The 17,292-nt window shown below is 41.2% G+C and overlaps 1 protein-coding gene across 1 annotated transcript; it reads left to right on the forward strand.

The window, feature by feature from the left end:
• Nucleotides 1–8,570: 8,570 nt before the first annotated feature.
• LOC139923438 (trace amine-associated receptor 4-like) lies at nt 8,571–9,491 on the forward strand. Its single transcript, XM_071914230.2, has one exon. It carries the CDS (start codon nt 8,571–8,573, stop codon nt 9,489–9,491), a length of 921 nt encoding a protein of 306 aa, XP_071770331.2.
• The last annotated feature ends 7,801 nt before the right edge of the window (nt 9,492–17,292 follow it).

The raw sequence follows: 17,292 nt of genomic DNA on the forward strand, positions 1-17,292 counted from the left end.
AGAATGGGCAACCTCTCCTCCTCTGTACTGACCCTGAGCACCGGAGCCCCTACTCCCCGTACTCAGTCCCCTCCTGTACGCCCTGTTCACGCATGATTGTGTGGCCACGCGCAGCTCCAACGCCATCTTCAAGTTTGCAGACGACACCACCATCCTGGGTCTCATCTCCAACAACGATGAGACCGCCTACAGAGAGGAGGTCAGCGCCTTGACAGAATGGTGCCAGGACAACAACCTCTCTCTCAACGTCTGCAAAACTAAAGAAATGATCGTGGACTTCAGGAAGCGACAGGGGGGGGGTCACGCCCCCATTCACATCGATGGAGCTGAAGTGGAGAGAGTCTCCTGCTTCAAGTTCCTCGGTGTGTTCATCAATGATGACCTCTCCTGGTCCAGACAATCGGACACGGTAGTAAAAACGGCCCAAAAACGCCTACACTTCCTGAGGAGACTCAAGAAGTTTGGAATGTCTGCCAAAACTCTCACCAATTTCTACAGGTGCACCATTGAGAGCATCCTCACTGGCTGCATTACTACCTGGTACGGCAGCTGCTCCGCTGCTGATCGTAAGGCCCTCCAGAGGGTGGTGAAGACAGCGGAGCGCATCATTGGCTGCCACCTCCCCACCGTGCAAAGCATATTCCACACACGATGCCTCAGGAAAGCACGGAAAATCATAGAAGACTTCAGCCACCCAAGCCGTGAACTGTTCTTGCTGCTGCCGTCTGGTAGACGTTACCGAAGCATCTGGGCACGGACTACCAGACTCACAAACAGTTTCTACCCCCAGGCCATCAGGCTTCTCAACCAGCTGTGATCACATTGATCACATGATCACCTCAATGGGTAGAAACAGCAGGTGTGAAAGGCCCAGGCCAGGGATCTCCTCCTACTCCTCCTCCCTCATACTCACCCACAGAATAGCACTCCTACACTTTATATTTATAATATTTAATACTCCTTATAATATTTAATACTCTTATTCTTACTGTCCATATTGCCCTTCTTTACTGGCTCTGGAACTGCTGTACTTTTGATATCTTTGCCCTTATTTGTGACTCTTTTAACACTTAATATTTTATATTTTTCATTTTTTTTTTTTTTCTTCTTTTTAAATATTTTTCTTATGCCTACTACGTAGTTGCTGCTTGCCTTCTCCTAAGAATTTCATTGTTCAGAATGACCTTGTGTGATACTGTGCATTTGATAAATAAAACACTTTGACTTTGAATCACCAGGTCCTGAGGCCATGAGCTAGCCAGGCTTTTATTTGTCAAAACGGGGAGCCCCTGGCCATTACAAGGGACAACTATAACTATATTCTTGGTTCCATCTCAGAGTGATTTTTCTGGCGGTAGAGACAACGATAAAACCGGATCGGAACAGCTCTTGGGATTAGCGGTAAGGCTGTTTACTGACCTGGAAGCTAGTTAAATCGCTACCTTTTGCTAGCATGATGCTAAGAAAATAGCATAATCTCTTGGCCAACCTGACCGCAAATGCGCTATTATCCAGTGTTTTCAATATGACCGGGAGGTAACAACAGACCCCTCCAGTATCCTGTTGAAACCCGTTCAGCCACGGTGACGTTCAGGTGTTTCTCTCAACATGGTCTACAGGAGACTTTACTCTTTGATCCACAGTAGATGTCAAGTTTATTTATTTATTTATATAGCCCTTTATCACAAGCATGTCTCAGAGGGCTTTACAGAGAATGTGTCTAGCTAGGTCTAACTAAACACAATCAGTGGTAAACAAAATTTTGTAGGACAGCATGATGAAAAACACAAGGTAGGTAGGAGCAGATTTAGCGAGACAAACAATCTACCTATTCTATATAGCCTAACCTACCCGGCACCCCAGCCTTAGACCCTAAATGCACACAAGGAAAAACTCCCAGGAAAAAATTTGGAAGAAACCTTGGGCGGGCTGAGGCGGTGAGGGGGGGCTGAGGCCAGCAGTAAAGGAGCGAGGGCAGCAGTCGTAAATCAGCGTCCAGGAGGGAGCAGCGGAAAGGAAGAGCAAGGCAGCACTGACGACGAAGAGCCAGGGCAGCACCCGTCACTGCCAGGTAGAACACTGACCTGGAGTCAGAGAGGAGGAGAGAGAGGAAGCCGCGTACACACACACAACACACCCAGACACACACACACGTAAGAAGAAGGGGGGAAACAGCTGCAAACAGAACACACAGGGTCAGAGACACACAGGGGGCAGCAGTATCAGGGATGTGGGAAGGGACCGAGGCCGGCGCTGACGACCACTGGACTGCACCGGAGTCTGAAGGGGGGAGAGAGTAAGGGGAGAAGCAGCAGCAGCAGAACATAAGACAGACACGTTGGGTGGGAGCAGGACCAAGGCCGGCGCCGACGACCGGCCGGAGCAACACCTGTCCACTGGCAGGTGGAGCGCTGGACCGGAGTCTGAGGAAGGGGAGAGAAGACAGCTGCACACAGAACACACGGAGTCAGGGCACATCGGGTGGGAGCGGCAGTAGGGATGGGACTAAGGCATGCACTGGCGACCACTGCACTGCACCGGGGTCTGAGAAAGGGGGAGGAGACAGGTACACACAAAGACAACGAACACACGGAGAGAGAGAGATCCAGGTGGGAGCAGCGTCAGGGATGGGACTAAGGCCAGCACCGAAGATCATCAGGGTCAGAGGAATCTGAGAAAGGGAGGAGAAAACCAGCCGCGCACACACACACACACACACACAGAGCTGTGCAGAAGCAGCACAAGACCCGGACGTATTTGGGCACAGACACGCTCATACAGACAGCAGATAGGAAGTGATTAGACACAGTGTAGCCAGAGGGCATCCCTATGCTTATGTTCCCAACGGCAAATTTCTATATAAATACTGTCTAGGCTAGGGTAAGAGAGAAGACTGTGACGAGCCCAGGCCAGCGGTGCTAAGGTAGGTCGTAAGATTGCGAGAAAAGATAGGTTTTGAGTCTAGATTTGAAGATTTCGACAGAATTAGCTTCCCTGACTGTAAGAGGTAGCTGGTTCCAGAGATAGGGAGCTCGGTAGGAGAAAGCTCTACTGCCTGCTGATTTTTTCTTGATTCTAGGGACAATAAGGTAGCCAGCGTCCTGCGAACGGAGGGCACGAGATGGAATATAAGGGATGATGAGGTCGGATAGATATGATGGTGCAAGCCCATGTAACGATTTATAAGCTAACAGAAGCACCTTAAAGTCAGATCTGGCTTGAATTGGGAGCCAGTGAAGGGAGGTTAGGATAGGAGTAATGTGGTCAAATTTTCTAGTTCTGGTTAGTATTCTGGCAGCAGCATTTTGCACAAGTTGTAGTTTTTTAATACTACAGTTAAAAACATTACAATAATCGAGTCTTGATGAAACAAAAGCATGAATTAAGGTTTCAGCATCCGCCGTGTTTAGTAGGGAGCGAATTTTCGAGATATTACGAAGATGGAAAAATGCTATCTTAGTGATTTCCTTAATGTGAGCATCGAATGAGAGAGCTGAGTCGAACGTAACGCCAAGGTTTTTAACTGTGGGACTCTGGGTAATTAAGCAATCCCCAAAATTTAGAGTAAGGTCTGAAACAAGAGGTAGTTGGGTTTTTGGGCCAACAACTAGCATCTCAGTTTTGTTGGCGTTTAGTCGCAAGAAGTTTAGTGACATCCAATTGGTGACAGCGATTAGGCATAATTCTAGGTTTGAAAGTTGTAAGCGGTCGTCAGGTCTAATTGGTATGTAAATTTGAGTATTGTCCGCGTAACAGTGAAATTTAATACCATAACTGCGGAAGATTTCACCAAGAGGTAGCATGTAAATGGAGAAAAGCAAAGGTCCGAGCACGGAGCCCTGCGGTACGCCAAAGTTAACTTTAGAGTAATCAGATATAGTATTTTTATGTGAGACACAATGTGTTCTGTCAGATAGGTAGGAATTTAGCCAGGAAAGCGCAGAGTCGCGGATGCCAACGTCGCTCGCTAGGCGGTTTAAGAGAATATTATGATCGACTGTATCAAATGCCGCACTCAAATCAAGTAAGATAAGAACAGAAGAAGAATCGGAATCTGAGGCGAGGAGTAGGTCGTTTACCACTTTTGTGAGAGCAGTCTCAGTGCTATGTAGAGACCTAAAGCCAGATTGAAAGGGTTCAAAGAGACTATTCCACGAGAGGTAGTCAGTTAGTTGGGTAGAAACTATTCTTTCCAAGACTTTAGAGAGGAAGGGGAGATTGGAGATTGGTCTAAAGTTATTAAGATCATCCGGATCAAGGTTGGATTTTTTGAGCAGAGGTTTAATTATGGCTGATTTGAAGGACGAGGGCACAATGCCAGAGGAGAGAGAGGTGTTAATGATATTGAGTAGGGAGGGGCCTAATATTGGGAGAAGTTCCTTAACCAATTTAGCAGGAAGAGGGTCAGATAAGCTGGTTGTGGATTTAGAGGAAAGTACTAATTTAGAGAAGGTGTCTAAGGAGACAGTCTCAAATTGCGAGAGTACGGCGGTGGTCTCTATTGCAGCTAATGCACGATTAGGAGAGGGATCAACGCCCTCGGTGGGTAAAGAATTGCTAATTTCATCTCTAATAGAGTCAATTTTGTGATTGAAGAAATTAAGAAAGTCATTCGCGGTAAATTGAGAGCTCGCTACAGGGGAGGGTTTACGAGTAAGTTTTGCTACCGTGTCAAATAGAAACTTCGGGTTATTTTTATTAGTGTTAATAAGATCTGAGTAGTAGGAGGCCCTAGCGGCGGAGAGCGTACGCTTGTAAGTCAATAGGCTAGATGTGGTGTGCAGAGTCACCTACTGGTAAAGAAATGAATAGCTTCACTTGGTGACCATTAGTACCATTAGCTCTCATATAAACAAAGCACAATAATGTTATGAAAGCGCCATAAACGAGCATTATTATCTGCCATTTCCTCTCTCTTTTGCGGCAATGCATGAACCCAAATCCTTCGGCTATGTCGTTATTTACTTTAGCGAGCAAGTAAAATAAAAGCACGTCGGTAAAGTAATCATGCTCCATTTTTTCTCTGAATATTCGGCGCTGATATCGTTGTAGTGTGAATGCTTGAGCGACAGCATATCGTTATAGTTTATAGTTATCTTTATAGTTGTCGCTTTAAGTGTGAATGGGCCTTAACTCAGCTACCTGGCATCCGGGAATCAATGACTAGCTAACGTTAGCGGCGCGCTCGTGTGTATGTGTGTGCGTACTATGTGAGAATCTGCCTGGGTGCAAGGTAGCAGTGAAAACGTGGTATGGAATTTCATTGATTTGGGCATTCTCTCAATAAGCAAGCGGAATGGATTTGATAATGAAGCACTGACACAGCGCTCTGAAAAGAGCCGAGTGGATAGACCGATGCACTGATTTTCGACATGGTAAAAACATGGTGAAAGTGGGGGGTTCTAAACTAATAATTTTAAAAAGTGGGTGGGACTTGTCCCTCATATAATAGCTGCGACGCCCATGCTACCATGTTTAATTCAGTGCTGCTTTCAGCACCTACATCAAAATCACTTGCAAGGACCATGGTAGGAGATGGTGATGGTCGAGACAGTTTGAATGACACATGGTGAAACCACTATTGAATCAAATAAAGTGGTGTTGAAATTTCATAACTGTGCAATCATTTAATTTGGTAGTGTTTTAACACTTCAATATCTAATTTAATTGCGTTTTATTTGATTTAACATTTAATTTTATTGATTTTATTTTATACATTTAATACGATAACATTTTATTCAATCCACCATTTAATTTGATTCAGTGTTTGATTTATTATTTTTGTTACTTCCACGCTTCCACCATATTTAGATGGTTAAAGGATACAACAGTATCCAGTGACCTGGCGCACATGCACACAAACACACGCGCACACACACACACACACACACACACACACACACACACAAGCCTACCCCCCACTCCCTTTCCCATCCACACCACACACCTTTCCACCTAGCCCTGTCACAGAATAGATTGAAAACTACAAAACCCAGCACCATCCTGTGAGAGAGCTAGCTTTCCACCCAAGCATGTCATAAACTATGTAAATTACTTAAGTTAGGCCTACTATACAGCCACTATTCACTCACTATATACACTCACTCACTCACAACTATACGCTCTACTAGCTAGCTAAATAAAATAAAAATGTATCTCAGTTTCTGTAGCATTCAACATCTTGCCAACTGAACTTATACATAATTAACAACAAAATTAAACAAAATCTAAGTAAGTTAAGAATGTAAATAAAAGTGCTGCTTACCTTACTTTCTGTTTTTGTGTTTCAGAGATCTGAAATGCTCCAACACGGTCTGTCTCCTCAGGTAGTCCACCGAGTGCTGACACACCTTACAGAACAGAAGCCCTTCATCCTCGTACATCTCACCGGGGAATTCATTGGCCCTGTCCTTGGCTGTTATTCTAGTTGCCAAATGTCTCTTCCTCAGCTCATCGGGTGTAAATCTTATCTTTGACACATTTTTGTTTGACTTGGTTATGTTTTCTCTGTCTTCTGGGGCCTCATTTATAAAACATTGCGTGCGCACAAAACCGGCCTGAAAATTGCACCACTTTTCACGCATATTTTCGGATTTATAAAAACAAACTTGGCGTGGAAATGTGCGCACCGCCACGGAAACTTTGACTCATGCATGCGCACATTTTGGAGACAGTGGGAAACGACGACGAGATGGCACAAAGTAGTAAAATAAAGCAAAAAATGGCCTTTACACTCAGTTAACTTCCAGGCTGACTCCACATCAACTTAGAAACCCCTCTAATAATAATAGTCCTTGTCGGAAGAATGTCTATAGGCTACAACTAAAGAGCGTCTTTGTTGCTTTAGTGTGAAAGGCGATCCTTTGTCCAAAAAGCATCTATGTCATTATAGGCTGACATGGTGTGAATTAGTCTCAAGTAAGTACATTACAGTCTTTTAGCAGAGACCCAATTTGTCACAATTAAATCCGACAAATTCAAGGTGTTAAGCAATTTGACTGGATGTCTCAAGGTAATAAATAATGATGCGTTATGGCGCACAGGGCGCATTGGAGACGCCGGTGCCAAGCGCAAAGCCGTCGTCTTCAGCCAGCTGTTCACTCCGTTCGCACAATGTCTGATCCCCCGAGTCAGAAAACCAGAATACAGAACTTGTCTATGCGTTTTATTCAAATCAAATGAATGTGAAATGTTGAGTGCGTGGTTCCGTTTTTCTGGCAAAATACCACTAAATAGGGTTTCCCCCGTTACCGAGGTGAAACATTCAAAAGGAGAGACCTCCGGTGTCTCCTCTTCCCGCTGGTGGCGCTGACACAACTGTCGCTGCGCAGCAATGCGCTTCTTGTCATCAACCTTTATATCGGACAATTTATTTTGTATTTTTAGTCCGGCTCTCGGAGCTGGCAGCATTCACTGCTGCTGTGACATGTTGCCACTCAACAAACTGTTTCTGGTTGGTGTTGCCCGAACTGAGGCCGCCGGGGACATTTCTCTTTTACTTCTGGCTCCGGCTTTGCCATTTTGTCACACAGAGCATGGAATGACAAGCACATTTACATACACATCAGTATTCATTCAGGGCGTTTCATTAACCATCTACGGTTAATTTTGGGAGTTAAGGAGCGGAGTATGAGGCTTGTGCATGTGCGCAACATTTCAAGTTAATTGTGATTTATAAAGGGGAAATTGCGTGCAGGTGTGCGTACGCACGTTTCCGTTTAGGCATTCTTCAGTGGATGCATACGGCCTTAAGTATTTTACTTGCCTTTGCCCCGTTTCTGATGCCTGTGGAGAGGTATTGGCCCAAACTACAATGATATGATGATTGTGTTGTGATTGCTTTGTAATCTTGAATGTAAAAAAACTCTAAAATAATAACTGTAAGATAATAATAATAATAATACACTGAACAAAAATATATCGATCTTTTATTTCAACTCATGAAAAATAGGAGCAAAACCAAAAGTGTTGCGTTTATATTTTTGTTCAGTATATAAAAAAGAAAAGAAAAAAAGCATCATTAGAATTTTTTATGGGTTTTGGGGACACACACACACAAACGCACACACACACATAATGAGTGCATAATTACTCATCATATCTTCTTGTCATCATCTGTTGTTATGGCATCTCATGCAAACAAAACACATAGTTTCCCCACATCTGATTGGTCAACCGAATATTTTATTAATTATGGTAATAAGCTAGGGATTAATAAATATGGAAGTCAAATCCAAAGGTACTGCTCAGTGGGACAGAGAGCAAAGATTCACATCAACACAGATGCATGAACCATCTGGAGGGGTTAACAGGCATGGTATGGATTTTTATGGAGTGCTAAAACAAACTGAAAATGACTGATCGTAAACTGATATTGTTGGAATTGTATTCTTGCTCATAGAAATATTATTGTGAATGCAATTGTCTCAGTATTAGTGATCAATTATGGAAAACTGAATACACTGTTATCAGAATTGCAGGAACCAGGAAGCATGGAATCTGAATTAAACAAGACCGATTTGTTTAAGGACATACGTGTCTGTGATGTATCAGGTACAGGTACGTGCATAATGGCAATCGCCCCTTTTATAGTACGTGTATTGTTATACATTTTCTTTGGCTCAATATGTGTTCTCACAATATGTGGAAACCTTCTTGTAATTACTTCCATCATTTACTTCAAACAGCTCCACACTCCAACTAACTACCTCATCCTCTCTCTGGCTGTGTCTGACTTCATTGTAGGGGCTGTAAGTTTGCCTTTCAGCATGGAATACTCTCCAACCAAATGCTGGTATATTGAAGATATACTTTGTAAGATACAGCTTAGCATTAATACTTCGCTGTGTGTATCTTCTATTCTGAACTTATGTTGTATTTCTGTTGACAGATATTATGCAGTGTGTCAGCCTTTGAGATATAGAACTAAAATAAATGTTCATGTTGCTGGGGTCATGATCCTGGTGAACTGGAGTGTTTCTGTCCTAGTTGGACTAGTCATAACAATTCTGGGAGTTATTCGTGGAAAATGTGACATTACGTGTTTTACAATTATTTTTCCAATTGCACTCGTTATGACAAATTTTTTCTCATTTTTCCTCCCGGGAATTGCAATGCTCAGTATCTACCTAAAGATTTTCCTGGTGGCACAGAGACAGGCACGTAGCATCCAGAACACAAACTGTCAGAGCATAAAGTCTGGAGCATCTGTCAGTAAGAAGGAGAGAAAGGCCACAAAAACTCTGGCTATCGTTATGGGAATTTTTCTGATCTGTTGGACTCCTTTCTTTCTTTCTCTCACCCTTCTACCTTTGAATAATTATTCAACACCAGCTCCTGTGAGTGAAACAGTTGCATGGCTTGGAATGTCAAATTCAATGATCAATCCATTTGTTTATGCATTCTTTTACAGCTGGTTCCGGGCGGCTTTCAGAATGATAATTTCTGGCAAAATATTTCAAGGTGATTTTGCAAACTCAAAACTGCTTTGACTTATTGTTTGGAGTGCTGAAATAATGACATGTCAAGAATTATAAATGCTGGCACATCTATGTGCACATCATCTTATCAATTATGCCACATTAACAACAGTAATATAATTCTTACGACATTAAGAATAGATCATTTTGCATTTTATAATTCCAGTTAAGGTAATGCCAGAAAATAAATACAGCATCCATTGAAACTTGGAATATTTGGTTTTGGTCTATAAATGCTGGCACATCAGTGTGTAGATAACAGCACACAGAGATATAGCGTCTATAGCCCCTTGAACAGTATAGCTCAGGGGTACTCAAACTTTTTTATTGAAGGTCCACTTATGAATTTTACATAAGTTCAATGGTCCGGAACAATGCCAGTAAAATGCACTCCATAACATAACATAAACATAACTTAAAGTACACACATTCAGTAGTACAGTATGGTGGCTTGAATCAGTTTGCCTGTAACCAATGCCTTGAACCTGGGCACAAAAGGTGTGACTGCCAGGCAGAGGCACTGACCCAAGTGTTCATTGGTCAAACTGCTGTGGTAGGAGTTTTTCACAATGTTCATCTTGGAAAATCCAGACTCACATCGATATGTGGAATAGCAATAATGTTAGCAGGTCCCGGGCCTCTGACTGACCGTGACAATTCGTTGTCATAGAAATGACATTACACTTTGTGTGACTGGACCAGAGTGAACGCATCCACAGAAACTGACGATGGGCGCGCGGCACACACAAACACACACACAAGCGGCTCCGTGAAAGTAAAAATCAAGGATGGTTAACTGCAAAGTGTGTCACACATGTGCTCGCGCACACAAGTAAATATATGCACGTTCAATCACACAATGCGTCGGACACAAGAAAATATATTCCTACATTAACTAAGGTTACATTAATGTCTAATGTGACAAGTTCCGGTCCGGATTGATTTGTAGTTCGGTCGGTAGTAAATAAGGTAAACAATGCAATGCTTGGCATGAATTACAAGGTTACACATAGAACAAACAAAAATAGAATGGAAAGAACTTACAGCAAAACTTGTTTGTAAAAGTTTGTTTTGGAAAGTCATTTTAAAGAAGTAACTTCTCCTCAGCCAGAGCACTCCAAAGCCTGGGGCCGTGGCGGTCTGGTCATCTTTAAACTTTGTCTTTCTAAACCTCATCTTTAGTGTTTGACTTCAATTTCTGAACAATTAGGGGTCTAACATATTCTACGTAAGTAACACATGCAACAACCAAGGAGGTTCTACAACCCAAGGGACGTTTCTCACATCCTTGCGTAGCAAAATGTGTAGACAAAATAAAAGCAGGAACAACTTTCTTAAGGTCAGCAATAGACAAGAAAAATAATGCAATATTTAACTTCAACAATTAACTCAATTAAGCAAGACTGAGAAAGCGTTTTTACTTGTTCATTGACGCTTCAGACATCACATCCAGATTTTTAGTAGCAGGTTTCACATTGGCGAAGAGACTATCAATTGGGAATAGTGAATAAGGTTGAACCCTAGTGCGAACAACAAAACATACATTTCCATTGCCATACCTACAATGACCTACCTACAGTGAAAAGTTCTAGAAATATACTTAAAACACACTCAACACATTGTATTTTTGGAAATGTAGTAGCTTTGGTGTACTCAGTAATTAAAGTACACCTTAAAATGAACTGAAATTATATTTTTAGTACAATGTAAGAATATCATTTTAATACATTAGATGGAAAAATATATATATATATTTTTAGTGCAATGATAGTTTTGCGTTACTGCAGCTAATGTTCCCCACCTTCAGAAGGTGGCCATTCATGTGCTCACCATGTTTGGTTCCACATATCGACGTGAAACTGGATTTTCCACGATGAACATTGTGAAAAAACTCCTACCACAGCAGTTTGACAAATGAACACTTGGGTCAGTGCCTCCGCCTGGCAATCACACATTTTGTGCCCAGGTTCAAGGCATTGGTTACAGGCAAACAGCCATTTCTCCTACTGATTCAAGCCACCATACTGTACTATTGAATGTGTGTAGGCTACTTAAAGCTATGTTTAAGTTATGTTATGGACAAGTTATGGACGTTGATTTATGTCAGTGCGTTTTACTGGCATTGTTCCGGACCATTGAACTTATGTAAAATTCATAAGTGGACCTTGGATAAAAAAGTTTGAGTACCCCTGCTATATAGCATTTACTGGCTAATGTGTAACAGTGTTCGTCACTAGGGGGAGACGTTGGCATTTATTATCAGCGTCTGTCACATTCTCAGGCAGACAGGAAGAACACCCGAGTATCAAGACATCGTCTCCTTTCTCATCTCTCTACTTATCCTGTTTCAACACGTTTGTACAATCTTTAAACACAATGGCCCCTCTTACACATTTAGATAAGACCCTTAGCTAAGCCTGGGTGTGTTCTGTTGTAGCGGCGGTCTTTGTAAATGTGTTTTTTAAGACAAAAGTCTGCATCTATGCAAACTAGTTAATGTCATTGGCTTATATTGTGGGGAAAGTAACTGTCACAGATCTGTGATAACGGTCAAGAAATCGCCCCTTGTTTTTTTTTGCAATAAGAGTATTCTCATTATTGTTATTTTATTGTAAATGGATGGCTACCTGACTGGTGTGATGCTAAATACTGTATATAATCATTGTTATGCTAGGTTAGGCTAGCCGGCTGGTTGCCTGATTGCCATAGTTACAGGCACAAACTAATGTTCACTCAGGTGCCTTATAGGTGGGCAGTGATGCCTTTGTAGTTTCAATTGACAGCAGGTGGGTCCTAACGTAATCGCCGAGAACGTTAGCTAGGTTGAAAGATTAATTTTGGAAAGGAAAATGCAGAAATCTGTGTTGAGTGTCCCAGAAGCGGTATCTTTCTCTTCTTACAGTGATGGATTACGTTTACCGACTGAATTAAGTCTCCCGAGTTGTTTTCTATGCCATTTCGGAATAAATGAACCCGAGAAGTGTGGCAAAACTGATTTAAAAATATCTTAAATCATAGCACATGCAATCAAATCATGATTTGAGTTTTCCATCCCTTTAAGGTTAATTATTTTTACATGCATGCATCATGAATAAAGACATTGTACAATCAGTTTTGCCATTCCTTTCGAACTCACTCACTCACATGCAATTCCGAACTACATAGCTACATACATACTAACCCTAACCCTAATTATAGGATCTCCAGCAATTACAATAGGATTCCTGCTCCTGAGTATATGTTACATTTTTTCCAAGTTTCATAAAATAGCACACAGGCCCGCGCGGAATCTGCGCCCGCAGAGTTCCCGTCAGAGCCACTACTCACTTTAATTTAATGTTTTAATGTTTTTTCTGGTGCTACAGGAGAACGATGAGGCAGCATATGCGCGACAGACAGACAGACAGACAGACACACACACACACACACACACACACACACACACACAGGAGAGAGGGAGACAGGTTACTGTTACAGAGCCATCCTTTGAAAGGTAACGCACTGCTGTCACCATAGTGAAAATAATTATCAGCGAGTCGGACCGTCTAAAGCCCCTATTTGTTGATGTTGTAATGTTCCTAGGCAACACTGACGCTACCATCTTGCTGTTTTTATAATTCGACTTTCGCGCAACTGGCATGTCTGGCGGGACTCGCGCACACAGACACACACACACACACATACACATACAGCGAGGGAGACAGAGAGAGGCCAGGGGCCTCATTTATAAAACTGTGCGTGGATTCCACACTATAAAAGGTTACGTGCGCACAAAAGAGGAAAAGTATGTATGTACAAAAATAATCAGATAAAGTTTTGCGAGGATATTGTGGCTGATGATTGTTGTTCTCTGAGAACAATTCAGGAGTATTGGTGCCCAGTGCTTCCAGGCACAGCATGGCAGCATTTTTGCCCTAAAAAGAAGCTGGGCGGACATCAGCCTTAAAACATGTAAAAGAAAAGATAGATCAAATTAAATACAATTGTTGTGCCCTTGATCTGTAGTAGGAAGCGGTCCTCAAATCTGAAATAATTTTTTGTTAGAACCAAATCAAGCAATAATTCATTGGGGGGTAGGCTTTGAGGGTCTCTTTGAGAGAGATACTTGGAGATTGAGTTTAATCCTACATCGTTAGGGATACAAGTGTATAAGCTTTCCACATCCATGGATACAAGTATTGTTGAGTTGTCGACTGAATAGTTATGTAGACTATTTGTGTGTGCTACCTGTTTACCTTTGGGTATTTGATTTTAGGATTTATAAAACGTTTTACAATCTACATCCATAACCCCCTAGTGGCTATGAATGAAAGCAGGTGTATGTAATCCTTCCTCTTTGTCTGATATTTTATACACACATTCACTGATACTGGCAACAAAATCTATCAATAGTCTTATTGTAGAACATAGTTTTAAAATTTGGAAACAGCTACCTCGCCACTTTAGCCTTCAATCATCACTTATTTCATCGCCTCTTCTGGCAAATTCTACCTTTCCTCCTTCTGTACATAGTTTTAGGCTTTTGCCATGTAGCATGGGAATGGCATCACCTTTTATTAAGGATCTACACATAAATGGTGTTTTTGCATCATTTGAGCAACTTACAACCACATTTAATCTTCTGACCCTTTCAGATACCTAGAACTAAGAGACATTGTTAGGAAGAATTCTGTAGATTTCCAGTGTTCCATCTGAATCTGCTATAGGCCTAGATAGGATTCTGATACCGGATCCATATCTTTAGGGGACCATATCTACTCTTTATGATGACCTTCTCGCATTACAATTTCCCATGACTCACTCATTACGTAAAGGAACTTGGAATAGAGATTGATGGAGCAACCTGAGATGCTATTCTTCATCACATTGATCACTCTTCTTTTTGTGCTAAACATGGGGTGCATCAGTGGAAAATCGTGCATAGGATACATTGGTCCAAGGCTAAGCTCTCCTCCATTCTCCCAGATATAGATCCTGAATGCTGTCCTTATTTAGCACCTGCAGATCCTGTTCATACCTTTTGGTGATGTCCCTTCTCTTTTCACTTACTGGCAATTTGTTCACTACAGTTTCTGCTTTAACAGCCACATCTCTATCACCAAACCCACTAACTGGCCTATTTGGTATTCTGTCCTGTTCCACTGCGAAGCAGGCAACCCTATTGTAATTGTTGGAATTCCTATTATTAGGGTTCCACTGTGAAGCAAGGAACCTATTGCACTTGCTGGAAATCCTATTATTGGGGTTCCACTGCGAAGCAAGGAACCTATTGTAATTGCTGGAAATCCTATTATTAGAGGTCCAAGCACGTAGTGCTGGAACCCTATTGTTGTTGTTCAGATTTTTATTCTTCTGCTTCTTGTTCTGCCCTTCTGGATCTCAGAAACCGTCTCAGCCACTACTCAGGCAACAAAATCCATGTCAATTGGCCTCATGGTGACGCTCTAACAAGCAACTGTATGTTTTGGCCTAGAACTTCTGAACCATACGTCGTAGAAACAAAATTCCATTTCACCTAGATTCCTTGGGTCATTCCGCATCCATCTACAGTATATAGGCCCCTAAGTGTAAATATTTTGAAAAACACAAAAATTACAGGTTACTCCCAGCTATTTTAATCTTTAATTGTGTAAAATGGCGGGTCCTAATGTAACCACAGAAAACTATGGCAATAAATTGAAAGCATTGCTGAAAGTTTTATTTTGGAGAGGAAAAGTCGAAATCGGACACATAATGAACTGGAAACTGCCTACAAGCAAAAACTCAAATTGTAATTACGAATTACATCATGTTTTGACTTTTGTTTGAACAAGTCTAAGTACTTGAGATGTTTATTAGCAATGTATTTATAGTATATTACCATAAGTGTTATAATGCTATTGCAAATGTATTTAAAGGACATCTTAAAATGAACTAAAATGACATTTTTAGTACAATGTAAGAATATAATTTTTAGTTTTTATTGAATAAATTCATCCCCTTGGGGAATGTTTGGGAGGTATACAAGAAGTAATACATATTCAGAGAGTACAATTGTTAAGGAGAATATTTATATTTCACAAGTGCAAATCACAGTAAAGAAACATGAAAAGAAACTACACAAAAAAATATTTATATATATAAATAAAATAATAAAAAATATAATAATAATAAGAAATAAGCATAATAAAATTGAAAAATAATCAAACTGATCTACTCTCTTCCTTCTGTTAAATGGAATAGAAGCAGTAGGCTATGACAGAGATAAATATAAAGAAGGAAATGTTCAAAAACAACCATCAAAAAAAAAAGTACTCCTCTGCTTCTACACTGTCCCAAAAATGGTTCACAGTAGTTCACAACCACCAAGGCGAAACACAGACATGTTAAAGTTTTTTGTTCACTCAATAAACAGCACAATAATACAGAGAATTCTCATCTTCAAACTATTCCCAACCCAAGCCACCTTCACAACCCAGCCTCAATGCACATTGAAATTACAAATGTAGACCGCTCACACCCACTCCATCCCACCAGCAGCGCCGCATAAATCAATCTGCATGGGTACAAATACATACATGCATACATATCCACCTTATTTTGGAATGCGTCGCTGTAGAAACAATTATGGCTCGAAATTCCGGTCAAGCACTGGAAATCAGGTGTAGTGGCGGTCTTTGGCGAGTAGTAGCGGTTTTTGCTAGCCTATGTCTGGGTTTATTTTGAGTTTCGTGAGTGATTGTGGGGGGAGCTTATCGCAAGCAAGTAGCAATGTGAAATATAGATGCTGTAAGTTCTTATGATGTAAATACTGTACTGTTGTAATGTTGACACTGTAAATATGTTGCACATTCAATAACGCTTAAGTTGCAAATATTTCCATTGTAAAAATTGTACCTTTGTTAATATTACAAATTACGGATGGGACAATATATTGAAATTCAATACATTGCAATGTAAAAATGTGACAATATGTATTGTGGGTCAGAAAAATCAATGGTGATATTATCTCCATGTTATTCTGCTGTAGTAATCACAACTACAGAGACGTTTGACCATCACAGTTTCACATGCTCTCCAACCAGATTATATTATTGTCACTTTGTAATGACATTTTTAAATTGTTGTTCACATTCTAGCAGCCAATGGCATCGCTAGAACAATTTGTGGCTCAGAAATAAACAGAATTCTGCAGTCAGACTTTGGTGCCACTGAACTTTCATTTATTTCATCATATCGTGGTTGAATTCCTGAACCTCATATCACATATCGAATTGTATCAGGAGATAAACATATCGTCCCATCCCTATTACAAATGTTATATAGTCAATCACTTGCACACACGAACTCAGCAGATTTAGTAACTATTTATTCAGAAAAATTAACTTACTAAATTAATATAGCCTATTTATATCTTCGATACATTTTAAACTTTTCATGAATAAAGAACAATGTTGGTGATTTGCTATTTTTTTCTGAACTGTATTTACAGATTACTCAAGCATCCCAACCCCCCCCACTTCCCCCCCCCATCCTCTCCTCTGTTCTCTCCTCTATCCTCCTCTCCGCTCTTCTCTCCTCTCCCCTCTCTCATCCTCTCCTCTGTTCTCTCCTCTCCGCGTCAAAGTTATATGCCTACCTGTAGGTAGTACCCACACTGTCCATTCGGCTGAATGAGGAATTGCCCATCAGCCATGGATCTGATGTCACCATGAGGCCGACTCAAAAACTCTGAACGTGATGTGAAGTTCTTTAGAGGACATTTCACTTCAAGAAGCTGTGTTGCATCCAGGATTCCATCAGGACTGGCTCCTAACCAGATGGTCAGGATGCA

The sequence above is a fragment of the Centroberyx gerrardi genome, chromosome 18 (assembly GCF_048128805.1).
Source record: "Centroberyx gerrardi isolate f3 chromosome 18, fCenGer3.hap1.cur.20231027, whole genome shotgun sequence".
In the NCBI taxonomy this organism is placed as follows: Eukaryota; Metazoa; Chordata; class Actinopteri; order Beryciformes; family Berycidae; genus Centroberyx; species Centroberyx gerrardi.